Here is an 18,338-nt window from a genome sequence, read left to right as displayed (position 1 = left end):
GTCTGTCTGGCCAGGCCCCCATCCCCTCCAAATAATCTCACCAGATTGCACCCAGCTTCAGTCCTCCAGGGCACTGGGATCTGCAGTAACTAGAGGCAGCATAGTGCACTGGGACTGAACACCCACAGACTGGTTTGAGTCTGACATTCAGAATTTTCTTGGTGGTATGAGCTGGAAAGTGTCCCTCCTCTGTAAAACACAGATTGTGAGAGCACCTGACTCAAGGAGCTTGAAGGCCAGCTTGTAAATTGTAAGTGCTGTTTAGTGGGTGTCTGAGGGTTAATAATAAACCTCTTTATAAGGGTTAATGCACAAACCATTCTATGTAAAAGATGTCTCTTAGGAAAAATCCTACATTTTTCCATCAGAAACGTCCAGGCACCATTGTGAATAAGAATCCTCCACACAGTCTATTATTCACTCAGCAGCCATGATGACATTAAAACATACATCAGACAACATCACGTTCCTCCTCCAAGCCTTCTACTATCTTCACATCACACTCAGAATACAGTCCAACCTCCTCTCCTAGCCTCCTACCAGGTCCTTCACAATCAGCCACGTCTCAACTCCCCACGGTCCCTGTGGCAACTTCTCAGTGACCTGTTCCACAAACACCCAAGCTCATTCCTACCTCCAGGCCTTTGCACATGATGTTATTTCTGCCAGGAACATGCTTATTTGTCACACTATCATCACTGAGATCTTCACATAAATTTCACCTCCTCAAAGCAGCCTTCCATGACCACTCAATCCAAAAAGCCCTCTGGGTTTCCTCTTCTATTATCCTCTTTATCCTTTCTTTATGGTACTTAATACCACCTGCAGGGGTTTTGCCTGACTTAGCACCTATTCAAGTAACATGTCTGGCACCCCCAAGACACTCAGTAGATATTTGTGAACAAATGATTTTTTTCTACTGAGGTTTGGGGATAAAGAAGGCATAAGAGATACAGCAGAGCGCAGCCGGCGTGGCTCAGTGGTTGAGCCTCGACCTATAAACCTTGAGATCATGGTTCGATTTCCAGTCAGGGCACATGCCTGGGTTATGGGCTTGATCCCCCATGGGAGGCAAGAGGTGGCCAATCAATGATTCTTTCTCAGCATTGATGTTTCCCTCCCTCCCTTCCTCTCTGAAATCAATAAAAATGTATTTTTTAAATAAGAGAGATACAGCAGAATATGATGTGAGCCTAGATTGTCCCCAGAAAGAGAGTCGGGAAGGAAAGCTCTTCCTAGTATCCTGGTGTGGGCATACAGGTCCCGGGGAATAATGCCATTGCTTTTCCTCAAAGTGCTCTCTGGAAGTTCTGGAACCCTGGAGAAGCCCCACACTAACGCAGCCCTGAGGATCCTCCCAACCTGGACGGGTAGACAGGGAAATGCCAGTCTGAGCTTAGGACTCTCCCACACAAAAAGAAGGAGTGGGAACACTTCTTTTCCCGTTTTTTTCACACTTGGACACTCCTCTTCTGCCTTTGGGTGGGACTCATCTTGGGCTGGGCCAGATCTGAGGATGAGGGTTCTCTGTTTTGGGTGGAGATTTCGGAAGGCATGGCCTTCATCGAGCAGAGGAACTACATTCACCGAGACCTCCGAGCCGCCAACATCCTGGTCTCTGCGACCCTGGTGTGTAAGATTGCTGACTTCGGCCTGGCGAGGGTCATCGAGGACAACGAGTACACGGCCCGGGAAGGTAGGGGATGCTGCCAAGGGGCCCGTGGGGCCCACCTGGGTTGGTGGTGAGTGGTGAGAGTTGAGCCTGTGAAAGTGATCAGTAAAATGCAAAGGCCCACCCCAGTTTTAGCTATGTCTTATTAAACTTGACAGAGTCCTTCTGGATGTCATGGCCTGGCCTTCAGTCACCCAGAGACTCTGATGTAGATTAAGTTAGGTGTGTGCATGTTGAAATTAAGCATAAGATCAACTTTATGGATAATAGATAAAAACAGAGGAATCCAAATATCTAGAAACAGAAGAATTAATTTGTAACTTGTGGTATATTCATACAATACAATGTTTGCAGCAATGAAAAATTGCAAAGCAATGCTACATGCAACAAAGTGGTTGACTCTCATAGACATAATATCAAAAGAAAGAAATCAGACCAAGAAAGTAGATGTTGGAAGATTCCATTTATATAAAATTCAGAAACAAGCAAACTCATGTATGAAAGTTCATAGAGTCATTATTTGTAACAGCCAAAAAGCAGATGCAAACCAAATGTCCATCAACTGATAAACAGATAAACAAAATGTGGTCTACCCATACAATGGAATATCCTTCATAAAGGAATGAGGTACATGCTACTCATGGATAAACTTTCCAAGCATCATGTTAGTGAAAGAAGGCAGATACAAAGGTAACATATTATATGAGTCCATCTATACCAGTGGTTCTCAACCTGTGGGTCGCGACCCTTTTGGCGGTCGAACGACCCTTTCACAGGGGTCGCCTAAGACCATCCTGCATATCAGATATTTACATTACGATTCATAACAGTAGCAACATTACAGTTATGAAGTGGCAACGAAAATAATTTTATGGTTGGGTCACAACATGAGGAACTGTATTTAAAGGGCCAGAAGGTTGAGAACCACTCATCTATATGAAATGTCCAGAACAAGCAAATCTATAAAGAAAGTAGATTAATGATTGCCTAGGGCTGGAATGGGAAGTTGGAAAGAAATGGGGAGTGCCTGGTATGGGTTTTTTTGGGGGGCGAAGGGGGATATGATAAAAATATTCTAAAATTCACAACTTTGTGAACATACTAAAAACCAATGAACTGCATACTTTAACTGGGTAAATTGCATGACCTGGGTATACATCTCAATAAAACCATTAACGAAAAAAACAGGCAAAACTCATTTATGGCGGTAGAGGTCAGAATAGTGCTTACCTGGGATGGGGGTGGTACTGACTGGGGTGGGGGTGGGCAGGAGGGAGCCACGGAGATGCTGAAAGTGTTCTCCATCTTGATCTGAGTGGGGATTACAAGGTCTACACATGTCAACAATGCATCGAGTTGTATATGAATGATTTGTGCACTTTATTTCATGTTTGTTAGGACACAATAAAAACAACCTAAACTAAGGGCAACCACTGAAAGACTAAGAGTAGAATGTATAATCTCTAAAACAGGAGAGGATAACCAGGAATAAAGAAAATTCTCTCAATGTCAAGGAGGGAAGAAATGGAGAGAAAAAAAAACAGAGCATTTTCAAAACTTGACCATGTACTCAGCCATAAAGCAGGTCTCATCAAACTTCAAAGGACATGTATTCTTATAGAGCATATTCTCAACCACACTGGAATTAAGATGGAAATCAGTAACCAAAGGTTAACTAAACCCATCCCAGATGAGGGGGAAGGAGAGGAAGAGTCGAAGGGAGACACCCAGCGACTGGTGGAAAGCACAGAGGCCAAGGCCAAAATCTTCCCTTCTCCCACTGCCCGGCACCAGGGTGCTAAGGCATTCGCTGCAACCTGGACTCAAGGCCCCTGCAGTCCTGCTGTCTGAACGTTCTGTGACCTCTAGGACTCCCCTCTTCAGGAGGTGTAGGTTGCTGGGGTGACCGCTGAATTAACACGGTGGTCCTGGGGAGTTGGCTCCCCGGCCATACCCCAGACCCTCTGCCCACTCCTCCCCACTTTAGCCATCTGTCCTCGGCATGGATGTGCCTTGCTCCTAGAGGCCAGATTTAGATTTAGGGAAACTGCAGGTCTGCAGGGGGCAGATGTGGGCAACTGTGCTGTCCTGTTCCCTCGCCCTAGCAGAGACCCAGCCCCCTGCTCTCCAGACCCTCCCTGACTCCACCCTTTCCAACTCTGCAGGGGCCAAGTTCCCCATCAAGTGGACAGCTCCCGAAGCCATCAACTTTGGCTCCTTCACCATCAAGTCAGACGTCTGGTCCTTTGGTATTCTGCTGATGGAGATCGTCACCTACGGCCGGATCCCATACCCAGGTAGTGAAGGGGGCCTCAGCTTGGGCTGCTTCCAGGGCCCAGTCTGGCTTTCTTCTCTTGTCAATGTCCATTCAGACTGAGCTCTTCATCCTCCTCCCAACCTCCCCTCACCTGCTCCATCTCAGTTAAAGGACCACCATCCACCCAGTTTCTTAAGCCTGAAATCTGCGGGCTTCCTCCATCCTTCCTTCTCTCTCACTCCATATCACATCCAAACAGTCAGAGGTTCTGGTATTTGACTCCAAAACACATCCCAAGTCTTCCCCTTCTAACTCCGTGGCCTCCATGCTCATCCTGGACAACATCACCTCTCACCTGATGGTACAATGCCTGCCTAACCAGCACCCTGCTTCTCCCCTCTCTTCTATAGGCCATTCTCTACGTGCAGCCAGAACGAGTTTTCTAAAATTGTGACTCAGATCTTGTCCCTTCTCCATCTCTAACTCTTTCATGGTCTCCCACCATAATTAGGACAAAATCCCAAACTTCTAACTATGCCTGCAGGTCTTGCATGATCCAGCCCCTGTCTACGTCTCCAGCTTCACTGTATGTGACATCCCACCATCCAGTCATCCAAAGTACCACACATGCCCCCCGTGCTTCTCATTCAAAACACGCTACAGTTTCCTTCATAGTGTTCATCACAATTGATAACTATGTGTTTAATATTTTCCCCATCAGACTCTGAGCTCCGTGAGGCCAGAAATCATGTCTGTGTTCCTCACTGGTGTATCTGCGCTGCCTACCTCTGTGCCCGCCACATAGCGGGTGCTTCGTATCTGTTTGTGGAACAGATGTTTACCTACACGCCTGCGGGCAGCACCCTAGACTGAGTAGTGCACGGTATATAAAGATACATGTGACATATAGATTGCCTAGGGCTCAGTAAGTACTGTTGTGCTCGGCTCCTTTTTGGTTGGAATGGCTCCATGCCAAAACACTGGGAAGAGGGGACAAGGCAGATAAAGAGAGTCTCTGACTGTTTTTATAAACTGTCCTGAATTTGAATGGTGTCCCCATCAACTATTACATTTTGACAAATTCACTTCACTTTTATCCCAGTGTTTTCACCTGTAAAAAATATAGGTACCCTATCCGGTAATGACTTGTACAAGTGGTTGTGAAGGTTAGGAACAAAAGATATAGACATCGCTCATTCCATTGTATTTCTCAAGTTCCTTCCGTGCGTTAGGCGCTAAGGATACAGTAAGAGAGGAGGCCCCTGCTTGTAAGGAGCTCACAGTCTGAGCACACACTAAACAGACACACACTCCCAAGGAGGTCACTGCTGAGATGAAGCCGAGGCGTGTGAGAGTGAGAGACCTGGAGCTCCTGTGGACGGGGAGTACCTGTCAGAGCAGGTCATATTTGAGCCGAAAAACAGCTGAGTGAGGATCTGGGGAAAAGATTTCAGGCAGAAGGCACTGCCAGTTTATACGGCCTGAAGTGTGCCTGAGGATAGCAAGGAAGCCAGGCAGCTGGAGACCAGGAATGAGAGCAGATGGTAGATGATGGGGTTGGCAGGGGCCAGATCCGGCAGGGCCTATGGTCACGGTGAAGAGTGAGTGGATGTTAGTCTAAGCATGTGGAAGCTGGGAGGGGGCATCATCTCATGGTTAAGTGCTGCGTGGTTCAGCATGGAGAGTGGATTTGGGGCTGGGACAAGTGGAAGCTGCAGCAGTGGCAATAGCAACAGAGATATAAGCTGATGGGTTGATGCTACATTCCAAAAGAAGAAAGGATGTGAGTTGCTGATGTGGAAGGTAAGGGAGAGAGAAGAATCAAGGATGATTCTCCTGGTTTTAATGGAGCAACTAGGTGGGCAATGGTTATGGATAGAAATTAAAGAATTCTGTCTTGGCCCCGTTAAATCTGAGGTGACTAGTACACATCCAGGTAAAGATGTTCAAGAAAGCACTTGGATATGTAAGTGTGGAGTTCAAGACTGGTGATATAAAATTGAGGGCCATAGACAGTTAAATGGTTGTTCTTAAAGATAACTAACAAATTCAATTAAATAAGGAAATGGTCCCATTCACGTATAGGGTGCATCGAGTCTAGCCACCTAACTGTTTTGTCTTGAGGGTATGCCAGGGAGAATCAGGAATGGCTATGACACCCTGTATCCATTAGGATGCATTAAACTGCAAGTAACAGAGTGACAGACTAAGGAGTGGTAGAGACAATAAGTAAGTTATTGTTCCCATAACGAGTCTGACACTGGTGACTGGTTAGTTCAGCTGGTCAGCAGCTCTCAGGACTCTGGGTTAGTTTGTCCATGACTGTCTTCCTCACATGGTAGAGGGCTGCTGCAGCTCCAAGGATCACACTGTCTCACAGTGCCAGAAGGAAGGAGTAAGTGTGTGTCCTCTAGAGTCTCTATCAGGGAGGAAAACCTTGCCTGGAAGTCCCCCTGGAGATTCCCCCTCGGCTTCCATTGGCCAAAACTGGGTGCCATGGCCCTGCCCTCACTCAGGGGAGTCTATAGATTTCGCAGTCAGAGAGGCAGAGCTCCCACAGGAGGTGGGGAGTGATGGCTGCTGGGGAGACAACTTTGTCTGCCTCCCCTGCTCCCATCGCCAATCCCTCCCTTTGTAATGGCTCCTTCTCAGGCATGACAAACCCTGAGGTGATCCGGGCACTGGAGCGTGGATACCGCATGCCCCGGCCAGAGCACTGTCCCGAGGAGCTCTACAACATCATGACGCGCTGCTGGAAGAACCGCCCCGAGGAGCGGCCCACCTTCGAATACATCCAGAGTGTGCTGGACGACTTCTACACGGCCACGGAGAGCCAGTACCAGCAGCAGCCGTGATGGGGGACCATGGCAGGGCCAGGCTCTGAGGCGATGCCTGTGAGGTTCACCAGCGCCATCTGCTAGATGTCCGCTCACCCTTCTCACTCCCAGACACTCACCCTCACTCCAGCCTCGGTTCCTCATCTGTCAAGTGGATGGGCTGGACTGGACAATCTCTTTCTGACTCTAGCAATCCACAATCTGCCATTCTCAGGAGACCCCAAGTTATATTTCTGTTGCCTGGGACATTTGGATTCCAGTTACAGCTGTGGTTTGAATAGAAAACTTTAAAAATAATGAAATATTTAAATAAAAGATAGAAATGCTAAAGGCTACTGACAGGTCAGCTTTTCTTCTAGTTCCTGAATATCTATTTGCCTTTTTGCTAGACAAGTCAGAAATGGGGAAGGCCCCTCCCCGAAACCAGTAGTACCGAGAAGTAGAGTATCATATGCAAACTGCCCCAAGTAGTTGCTGTGTTAGTTTCCTCTTGCTGCTGCAACAAATTACCACCAACTTAGTGGCTTGAAACAACACAGATTTATTATCTTACAGTCCAGAGACCAGAAGTGTGAAACGGGTGGGCAGGGCCACCTGCCTTTTGCAGGCACCGGGGGAGAATCCGTGTCCTTGCCTTTTCCAGCTTTTAGAGGCTGCACAGTTCCTTCCCGCTCTTCACTCCAAACTACTTCAGTCATCATATCTCTGCCTGAGTCTCCGGCCTCCCTCTCTCTTATAAGGGCCCCTGTAATTACACTGGACCCACTTGAATAATCCAGACTAATCTCCATCTCAAGATCCTTATCACATCTGTGAAGTCCCTTTTGCCATATAAGGTAACATCTTCACAAGTTCTGGGGATTAGGATATGGACCTTTGTGTGTGTGGGGGTGGGGTGGGGGGGAGAGGGGGGCAATATTCTGCCTACCACACTGGCACTGGGACTCTGGATGGGTTTCCAAGAAGCTGGGTCTGCCAGGATGACAGGAATGATTTTCATGCTCTGGGACCCTGACTGTCTGGCCAAGCCACATTGCTACACGAGCTGATGGATCTCTACAGCATTGGGAGCATTTCCCATGGCCAAGCAGCTACTGTGGTTGCTAAGATGGTATCCACCATTGCAGGAATCCTGGGGTCTGGAGATGGGGCTGCTGCGAGGTATCTGGTTCCCTGCGTGGGAAGCTCTCAGGGGACAGGAAGGAGACCTGGGAAGGAAACAGAGAAGACAAGGAGGCATGTTGTCACAGTTGAAAGTCAGCTTTTGTTGTGAGGGGAGCAATGAGAAGAGGTGACAGTGGAATGGGCACAAATGATACCTCTATATTACTGCATTCCTTGAAGGATCCACATCATAGCACCCACCAGGGTCTCATGGAACCCTATAGTGAACTGATTCTGTACCCCTGAGTAGCACAGGTCTTAACCTTAGAAACTGGATATAAGAACAGTGGAAAGCCCTGACTGGTTTGGCTCAGTGGATAGAGTGTCGGCCTGAGGACTGAAGGGTCCCAGGTTCGATTCCAGTCAAGGGCATGTACCTTGGTTGCAGGCACATCCTCAGTAGGGGGTGTGCAGGAGGCAACTGATCGATGTTTCTCTCTCATCGATGTTTCTAACTCTCTATCCCTCTCCCTTCCCCTCTGTAAAAAAATCAATAAAATATATCTAAAAAAAAAAAAGAACAGTGGAAAATAAAGCTATCAGTGTTTCAACTTACCTAGTTGGTAATTCAATTTTTCTCTTGTTTTCTTGTTTGGGATGTGTCTTTGGGTTTCTGAAGCAGAGCACAGGGCTCTGTCATAGGAATCTGCACTCATGATTGTGGCACATTGAATTGCTGTTCAGTAATCCATAGGAGGAGTACACTTCTCTACACCACTAACGTTGAGCTTTGCATGAGACTTGCTTTAGCCAATGGGATATTAGAAGACATGTTGTAAGCAAAGGCTTACAATGTGCTTGTGGGGCTGGCTTCCCCTCCAGCCTTTTGCCCTGAAAAGAACATGCTCCAAGAAAGATGAATGACATGTGGTGCAGAGTTAAATCCAGCTGATCCCAGCTTCAATCAGCTGAACTCCAGCTGACCTGTGGGCATGTGAGAGAGGAATACATGCTTAATATTATAAGCCTTTAAGTTTTAGGGTTGTTTTGTTACATAGCATTATTACAGAAATAGCTGACTGAAACATGATTTCAAGAATTGGAGCCTATTGCTAAATGGACAAGATCCAGGAGTCAACTCATGCCCTCCTGTTCTATCAGTTTACACTGCCCTACACTCTGATATTTCCCTCTGGTCACAGAAAAGACAGGTGAAAACATGGAGATAGAACACCAAAAGCATGATCCATGAAAGAAAAAACTGACAAATTGGACTTGATTAAAATTAAAAAGCTGATCTAAGAAAGACAGAGAAATGAAAATGAAAAGACCAGTTCTGACATAGGAGAACCTATTTACAAAACACCTATCTGATAAAGGACTGATATCCAAAATATACAAAGAACTCTTAAAACTCAATAATAAACAACTCTAACTAAAAAATGGGTAAATAAGCTGAACAGGTGCCTCACAAAAGAAGATACACAGATGGCAAATAAGCATATGAAAAGATGCTCCACATCATATGTCATCAGAGAAATGCAAATTAAAATAATAATGGATACCACTACCCACCTATTAGAATGGCCAAAATCTAAAACACTGACACCACCAAGTACTGGTAAGGATGTGAAAAAAAACATACAGAAAATCTCGTTCATTGCTGGTGGGAATGCAAAATGGAGCAGCCACTTTGGAAAATATTTGACAGTTTCTTATAAAACTAAATATATTCTTACTATACTATTCAGCAATGCAAATACCCACACAAAAACATACACACTAATGTTTGTAGTAGATTTATAAATGTCAAATCTTGGAAGTAACTAAGATATCCTTCAATAGGTGAATGGATAGCCCTGGTCTAGTAGCTCAGTGGGCTAGAGTATCATCTGGATAAACCAAGGTTGTGGGTTCGATCGCGGTCAATGCACATACAAGAATCAACCAATGACCATAACCGGTTTGGCTCAGTGGATAGAGCGTCGGCCTGCGGACTCAAGGGTCCCAGGTTCGATTCTGGTCAAGGGCATATACCTTGGTTGCAGGCACATCCCCAGTAGGAGGTGTGCAGGAGGCAGTTGATCGATGTTTCTCACTCTCTATCTCTCTCTCCCTTCCTCTTGGTAAAAAATCAATAAAATATATTTAAAAAAAAAGAATCAACCAATGAATGCATAAATAAGTAGAACAAACCAATGTTTCTCTCTCTCCCGCTGCCCTTCCTCTCTCTCTCAAATTAATAAATAAAGTTAAATTAAAAAAAAAAACAGGTGAATGGCTAAACTGTGGTACATTCATAAGGGAATATTGTTCAGTGATAAAAAGAAATAAGCTATCAAGACATGGAAGCCTGGCCAGTGTTGCTCAGTGGTTGATCATCAACCCATGCACCTAAGAGATCACCAGTTCAAATCCCGATCAGGACACATGCCTGGGTTGCAGGCTCAATCTCCAGTAGGGGGCGTGCAGGAGGCAACCGATTGATGTTTCTCTCTCACATTGATGTTTCTATCTCTCCCTCTCCCTTCCCCTCTCTAAAAATCAATAAAAACATTTTTTTTAAAAAAAGGGGGGGGGAAAAAAAAAAAGGAAGAACCTTAACTGCATATTGGCGAGTGAAAGAAGCCAATCTGAAAAGGATGCATACTGTATATTCCAAATATATGACATTCTGGAAAAAGTAAAACTATCGAGACCATTAAAAATCAGCAATTGCCAGGGATTTGGTGGGGAGAGGGGATGGGATGAATAGGTAGAGCATAGGGGATTTTTAGGGCAGTGAAACTATTCTGTACGATACTCTTAATGGTAGGTACATATCATTATATATCTGTTAAAACTTATAGAATGTACAGCACAGATTGAACACTAATGTAAACTATGGACTTTAGTTAATAATATTGTATCAATATTGGCTCATTAGTTGCACCATATATACCATATTAAGGCAAGATATTAATAATAGGGGAAACTAGGGCTGGGTGAGGGGGTATATGAGAACTTTGTACTTTCCACTCATTTTTCTGTAAATCTAAAACTGCTCTAAAACATAAGGTCTAGTAAATAAATAAATAAATAAAACAAAACATGGGGATGAATTTTGAGCCACCAATTCTTTGGGACTCAATATGCAGTTCTCCCCGGAAGGTGCCCCATGTTAATGACTTGCTTCAATCTAGCCTCTAGCTGTGGATTTAAGTATAAATATAGAGAAAGCACTGGTTTCCCCTGTGATTTGAAAAAACTGCCTCCTTATTCCCCAACCTGGGCCCTCAATTTTGTCATGTGTCTGTCCTCATCACAGTATATCTGACATAAGAATATATTGATTTACATTCCGTTTGCATCCTTCCCTTTTGAAGGTTGGCAATGACTGCTAGTTATCCCCACCTCCATGTTCCCCCTTCTGGAGAAACAGAATTTTTATCAGGGGCATGTGACCACCCAGAATGAATGCTACATTTCCCACTCCCTTTTGCAGCGAAGTGTGGTCATGTGATTACATTCTGATCAATGGGTTGTAAGTGGAAGTGTGGTATAGCCCCTTCCAGATGTGGACTCTTTGCCCCTTATTTTTCATCTCTTCCTCCATCATGCTGTCTAGAATGTGCATGTGAAGTCTTGGACCCTGAGAAAAATGAATTAACTCTAGGGATGGCAAAGCCAGATGGTGCCTGGATCTCAAGATATTTGAGGCATAGCTACCGTACAGCTAGGACGATCCTCCGGACTTGTACCTCAGAGGGTGTGGCATGCACTGTCAGTATCCCTTAAAGTGGCCTAGACTTTTAGCTGTCATTATCTGCATCACTGTGCCTAATGGCTCCTTCTCTAAAACCGAAAAAAAACAACACACAACACCACCAAAAAACAACCACACACACCCCTCAGCTGCCAGCATTCCAAGAAGGCCAAAAGTGCTAAGAAATTAATGCCCTCTGGGATCAGTCCTCAACTAATGACTTTTGGGAGTTGGTGTACAAATAAATACTCCAGCTCTCTTGCCTCTTGGTTGGGATAACTGTGAAGTTTGTGTTTTGTGCTGTTTCCCATGATTTCCCCACAGGATTAAACTTCAGTTACCTACAGAGGTAACCTGCTTGACAACATACCCTCTCCAAGCATAGTTCCGTTATCAATGTCGGTTAATAGTTTCATTTATACTCATGAATAAGATGAAAATGAAATAATGAAGTATGCATGTTTTCACTCCTTAGTAGATGATATGAGCAACTTCTTTGCTGAATAAGGTAAGAGTTTCCAATACTGTCACAATTTTGTGCTAATCACAATGTAACAGCTACAGACACAACACACTTAATGTGTTTATCTGCATTACTGACATTGGCTCCATCACCTAACCTAAGCCTAGACCTGGGTTTGGCAAACTACATTTTATTGCGACACAGCCACACCATTACTTATTGTCTGTAGTGGTTTTTGTAACACAGGCAGAGCTGGGTTGTGACCCAGTAACATGGTCTTCAAAGCCTAAAATATTTACTATGTGACCCTTTACAGAAAAATTTTGATAGCGAAACAATAATTCAAGTCCTGATTTGTAGCTTTGCTGATTTTTGTGTTATAAACAGTCTCAACATGGTCAATTTCAAACTAGCAACCAGAACTGTATTATGATATTCATGGGCCTTTGGCACTTTTGCTTTTGTTGGAACCTTCCTTCATAAACTATATATTCTATTTATAAATATATTAAATTAATTAGAAATTATAGTTGACAACTACATTGATATCAAGATGAATATATTTATACATGAAGACATTTTTTCCTTCTGATTTAAAAAAATTTCTTTTGAACATTTTTGTGGCACCTAAAAGTATGATGGGCCTTCTGCACTGTGCCTACGGTGTTAATGGATACGTTGGCTCTGCTACCAACCCGACACCGCTGAACACAGAGCTGGAAAGGAATATGCAGCAATACACCATTTAGCAGTATTACACATAAAATAGGTGTAAATAACTCAAGAGTAAGATGTAGTAAAATGATTAGGAAGTGATAAGTTTTAAATATAAAATGTTTTAAAATTGATTTTAGAGAGAAAGGAAATAGAGAGAGGGAGGAAGAGAGAGAGAGATTTATTGTTCCATTCATTTATGCATTCGTTGGTTGATACTTGTATGTGTCCTGACTGGGGATCAAACCCACAACCTTGGCATATCAGGACAATGCTCTAACCAACTGAGATACCCAGCCAAGGTCACTTTGTTGAGCATTGCCCCATGTACCAGGAGGTTGTCTGTTCAATTCCCAGTCAGGGCACATGCCCAGGTGAGCTCTAGCCCTAGTAGGGAATGTGCGGGAGGCAGCCAATCGATGTTTCTCTCTCATCGATGTTTCTATTTGTCTCACTCTCCCTTCCTCTCTCTGAAATCAATAAAAACATATTTTAACTTAAAAAACCATGTCTATTTCTCTGAAAATATCTTTAAAAAAATAAAAGCAATTAAAATGATAAATTGTATGTGATGTATATTTTACCACAATAAAAAAGTTTTTTTAAGGAAAAAAAAGAAACTTACCATGTGATGGAGCTAGTGAGAGGTAGGGATGGGATCTGACCTCAGGCCACCAGGTTCCAGCATTCTGGTGTATGTTACCGAAAGAGATGGGAATGTGAAAACCCTTGGGGGAAAACAAAAAGTATGAGGCGGGGGAAAATGGAAATACTGAAGAATAATAAGCCATTTGTGAAGCTTTTCCCCTTATTCTTCATCCCTCTTCAAGCATCCAGAAAGGGTAGAAAACACCCAGGATTCAAGATCCAGGAGAACTTGTTCAAGTTCGGAATCTATGACTTACTAGTGATGAGATTCCAGGTAAGTTCTCCTAGTCGCTCAAGCTTTCTTCCCCTTGGAAATAATATCTGTTCAGCTCTTCTTCAGGATGGTTGTGTGGATGAGAGAGTTAATGGATGTGTGTTTCAATGATTAATTGCTCATGAGAAACCACTCCAAAATCTAGACCAACTGCGCTCAGCTGGACAGTTTTTCTACTGTGCATAGTGTCGGATGCGGTTGCATTCAGCTGGCAGTTCACCTGGGGTTGGGATGTCCAAGATGACTTCATTCACAATTCTAGTGCTCAGCTGGAGTTTCTAGATGTCTTGAGGAGTTGGCTGGCCTCCCTCCCTTTCCATGTGGCTCTCCAGCAGGGTAGCCAGACTTCTTTAGACCCAAGATGATAGCCGCAGAAGCTGCCAAGCCTCTTAAGGCTAAGACCCAGAACTGGCAGTTGTTTGTACCACATTCTATTGGTCAAAACAAGTGATATGACCAGCCAGATTCAAAAGGAGGATAAATAAAATCTGCCTCTTGAAGGGAAAAACAGCATGCTCATGAAAAAATGGGAGGACTTTTTGGCAACCATCTTTCTGGACAATCCATCACAATGGTGCTCATTTCTACTCAGGGAGATAGAGAGCAGAAATCCAAGTGCCATTTATTTGCCAACCATACCCAAGGGCAGATGAAGTTAAGGGAATAAATCTCATTTTGGCACATTTGCCTAAAACTAATGAATAATCTATTAGACCTCCCCTTAACTCCCAGCCTTAAAAAACCCTCAAACTGGAGCTCAAACTGAAGGTCCCAGCGCACTCCCTCTTCCTCCCAGGAGTATGTCCAGCCTTTCCCAGCCCCTTCTTCTTCCCCACAGGCATGCATCTCCTACACCAGTGATGGCGAACCTTTAGGGCTCGGCGTGTCAGCATTTTGAAAAACCCTAACTTAACTCTGGTGCTGTGTCACATATAGAAATTTTTTGATATTTGCAACCATAGTAAAACAAAGACTTATATTTTTGATATTTATTTTATATATTTAAATGCCATTTAACAAAGAAAAATCAACCAAAAAAATGAGTTCGCGTGTCAGAGGTTCGCCATCACTGTCCTACACTCTAAGGGACCCCAGGAGGCTTGCAACCAGGAAGCAATGGGCAGCGACTGCTCCTCCCCAGCTAACCCTTGACCTTAGCCCCATTGCCCCCTTTTCTCTGACTTCCTAGTGAGCCAAAGCAGCCCAGCCCAGGCTCATTTCCCCGCCTAGTTACTCCCTCTATTGTTGCTTCTTCTAGCCTAGGCCCTTCCTTGTTTCACTGTTGCCAGCTTTAATAAACATCCTTTAAAAATCACCTGGATTCCTGCTGTGAAATCTTTCCTGCGCAAAGTCAAGAACCCACTCAGGGCCAGGTCACCTTTCCGGTAACAAGAGTCACACACTTACCTAACACATGGTGAAGTCCACATTCAAAGATGTCCTCCTCCACTAAAGACGTTGCTTTTCATTCATTCCTTTAACAAATACACAGTGCATGGTACTGGGCACCTTCCAAATGCCTGAAGGAAAATACATAAGAGTATAATGACAACTATGTAACATTATGTCATTAGCTCCTCATCACAAAACTATGATGAAAGTATTACAATATTCCCCTCCCCATTTTACAGATGAACATGGAGTGAGGTTTAATAATAAACAGGCTCCTACCTTTTAGGTATTACAGTCTATTGGAGAGGATATAGAATAATCAAGCAAGTAATTAAATGCTTAATTACAAATTATTCTCAGAGTAGAACCCTGCTCTTGGAATCCTGGTATCCGCCTCTCACCTAAATCAAGGCCTCAGGTAACCCTGGCAACGGTTCTCTGGCCATTAGTAAAGATGGTACCCCGAGAACCTGTGCGTTTAGGCACAACCCTCATTACCCACAATGCAGTGGGGAAGAGGGAGTAGCTGTCTCTGCCAGGAGCTAATATGGCTCCCCAAGTTATGCCGTAGGCTCTCTCCCCCTAATCAGCGACTTGACTGCCCAGACCAGGCTACGGATCAGGAGCTAAGTCGGCTTTGCCCCTCCATACGGCAACTACAGGAGCGACTGAAGTTGAGCGGCACCTCGTAGAATTGAATTCCATCACCGGGGAAACACCACTTCCGCTGACGTCATCACGCCGACACGTGGATCCAAGATGGCGGCAGCGATGGTGAGTGAAGGAGACTCCGGGAGCCGGAGCTGGAGCCGGGTTCTCCGGGGGGTCCCAGGATCTTCCGGCACTCCATGCCTGCCCCGAGCCACCTCCGGAACCCCTAGCTCAGGCTTGAGGGATGTCCCTGACTGGGCTTGTCTCCCCCAAAGTTCCCCTTCCCCAGCCGTGGCCCCGCACTCAGGCTTGTCAGGGCCTGGAGTTTTGAGGGAGGCATTGGGTCGGAGGAAAGGTCTCGGCGACCGCTCTGCTGATTCCTATTCCTGCTTTGGTCTCCGCTTTCTGTGACCCCCATTTTCCAATTTTCACTTCCCAGCCCTGACCCCGCTGAAGAGCCCCCCATTATTCCCGCCTTTGCTCCTCCTCCCTCTCACGTCCAGATCCTGCTGTCTCCGCCTCCCCACCCTCCTGACCAGTCCGTGGGAGCGACCTCGCTTCCGACCAGCCTCCCAGCCTAAAGCCGGTGTCAGACCCTTTCCAGAGCCCCGTCCGCACCTCCACTCCCGCCTGTTCTGCGCGCACCCGTCTCCACTGTGGTTACCCCGAGCTTGCCCTTTGCCACCCCACCCCCACCTTCCACCCCAGACCCTTCCCTGAGTATTTTTCCGGTCTTTCTGTCAACTCTCTGCTTTTCCGTTGTTTGGGGGGGAGGGGGTTAAGGAAGGGCGGCATGTTGAAAATAGTTTCCGGAGCCCCACTCCTGAAGATTCTAATTCCCTAGGGCTAGGCGATGCCCAGGAATTCGCAGTTTTATAAGCACTCCAGTGACTCTGATGGAGGTGGTCTGTCCTACGTTTTAAAAAAACAACAGAAACACTATACTGGCCCGCTTGGCTGTGCCTGCAGGGGCCACACAGCTGTTCGGGGGAAGGTTACAGGATGGAGCTCGTTAGCGCGCCGCCTGTGTGTGGTTAGGTGTGCAGGGTGCCTGGGAAGTGGGCCAGAACTTGGCTCCTTGTGCAAAATCCTGGAAGTAGATCTCGGAAGCAATGGCCTTTCCCCCAGAGGCTCGGTTCACACTCTGCTTGTCAAGAACAAGCAGACAGAACCAAGATTTAAGTCATTTAATCCAGAGTGACTTTCTAGGTCTTCCTGTATGCTGCTTCCTTAGCTGATAGTATCCGGAGAGTGAATGCAAAGGAAGACACGGAGAAAGGGAGTGGTATTTGCCTTTAACAGAGGGACATTCTTGTTTAAATTCTCTGGTGTTGGCTTTCTCCCAACAAGGGTAGGTTATTGGCTGATAACGAAGTTTCCTTCCTTCTGTTAGCCAGCTGGTAATTTATCCTTTTCGTTTAATGAGAGATTCCTTATTTGGAACCTCAGAGGCCGGGTAAAAGAGGTTTCTCAGCCTTGTGCTGTCAAATCTCAGGCTGAATCACGAGTGGGGAAAATCCCCAAAGTGGCCTGTTGAAACCCATTTTTCCCTCGACCGCATTTGGATCAAGCATGGCGTAAGAACCTCACAGGAAAAGGCACACCCTCTCTTGCCATAGGGAAAAGTTCAATAAAGTGGCATTTATAGAATTGCATGGGAGATGCCTGCCCTGTTCAGAGGTTTTAAAGAGGAAATAAGTTAGCAATACATGTTTCTGGAACACATTTATATAATCAACAAATATTTGTGTGCCTGCTCTGTGCCCAGGCCTAGGGATGTGGTTTCGAGTTAGAGGTTCAAGGTCCACCCTTGTGGCGCTTTTCTAGTCCGAGGAGAGAGAGAGCAAGTAAACAAATACATGAGCAAGATAATGTCAGGTAGTGTTAAGTGCTGTGAATATAGTAACTGATGTAAAGAAACTGAGGGTGGCCCTAACCGGTTTGGCTCTGGATAGAGCGTCGGCCTGCAGACTCAAGGGTCCCAGGTTCGAATCCAGTCAAGGCATGTACCTTGGTTGCGGGCACATCCCCAGTAGGGAGTGTGCGGGAGGCAGCTGATCGATGTTTCTCTCTGATCGATGTTTCTAATTCTCTATTCCTCTCCCTTCCTCTCTGTAAAAAATCAATAAAATATTAATAAAATAAAAAAAGAAACTGAGGATGTAATGTACACAACGACCCACAGAGGCCAGCGCAAAGGGTGCACACAGAAACTTCAAGTTTGATTCAATAATGAAAAGGAGTGGAAGTAAGTTTGTTAAGGGAGTCTGTGCAATAGGCCAAGTGGCGTCGCAGATAGACTTGAGTTTGGTCTGTGTCAGGCACTTACTGGGGAATCAGAACAGTCCCCACACCCTCTTCTACACAGGGTGTTTCACAACCATTGGGGACATGAGCGAGTGGATCTGCTTTGGGGTGTGTGGGTTTCGGAGGCAAGTCATACACCCAAAGAGGAACTGAGCTAGTAGAGTCAGTGACCGTGGGAACAGGCTTGTTTTGTTTTGGAGGTTAGGGTTGTAGGTGCAAGTTTGAAGTGATAGTATTTATGGCCTTTTCCCTTTTTGAAGTGAATGACTCTTCT

At 45.3% G+C, this 18,338-nt stretch overlaps 2 protein-coding genes and 1 long non-coding RNA gene across 7 annotated transcripts in view; 2 read left to right on the top strand and 1 right to left on the bottom strand.

Annotated features, from left to right (window-relative positions):
* HCK (HCK proto-oncogene, Src family tyrosine kinase) overlaps positions 1-7,101 on the top strand; it is a 38,543-nt gene extending 31,442 nt beyond the window's left edge. For all 5 annotated transcript variants that reach the window (XM_036323778.1, XM_036323779.1, XM_036323777.1 and 2 more), the window contains 3 exons: positions 1,543-1,696; positions 3,838-3,969; positions 6,582-7,101. In XM_036323778.1, the coding sequence (XP_036179671.1) occupies positions 1,543-1,696; positions 3,838-3,969; positions 6,582-6,784 (489 nt within the window). In that variant the 3' untranslated portion in view covers positions 6,785-7,101. The remainder of the gene's footprint in view (positions 1-1,542; positions 1,697-3,837; positions 3,970-6,581) is intronic.
* Positions 7,102-7,245: 144 nt separating this feature from the next.
* On the bottom strand, positions 7,246-15,509 carry LOC118663805. The gene is made up of 5 exons (XR_004970146.1): positions 15,386-15,509; positions 15,122-15,234; positions 13,418-13,520; positions 8,487-8,854; positions 7,246-7,974 (listed from the first exon to the last, which is right to left on the bottom strand). It is a non-coding gene; the product is annotated as an uncharacterized LOC118663805 (long non-coding RNA).
* Positions 15,510-15,748: 239 nt separating this feature from the next.
* The window catches only part of TM9SF4 (transmembrane 9 superfamily member 4), a 54,018-nt gene continuing 51,428 nt past the window's right edge, over positions 15,749-18,338 (top strand). The window contains exon 1 of the mRNA XM_036323772.1: positions 15,749-15,880. Coding sequence (XP_036179665.1) covers positions 15,866-15,880 — 15 coding nt within the window. The 5' untranslated portion in view covers positions 15,749-15,865. The remainder of the gene's footprint in view (positions 15,881-18,338) is intronic.

The sequence above is a fragment of the Myotis myotis genome, unplaced genomic scaffold, assembly GCF_014108235.1.
Source record: "Myotis myotis isolate mMyoMyo1 unplaced genomic scaffold, mMyoMyo1.p scaffold_m19_p_9, whole genome shotgun sequence".
NCBI classification, from domain to species: Eukaryota; Metazoa; Chordata; class Mammalia; order Chiroptera; family Vespertilionidae; genus Myotis; species Myotis myotis.
The sequence above is the reverse complement of the archived record's forward strand: the minus strand, read 5'-3'. Positions and strand labels throughout refer to the sequence as shown.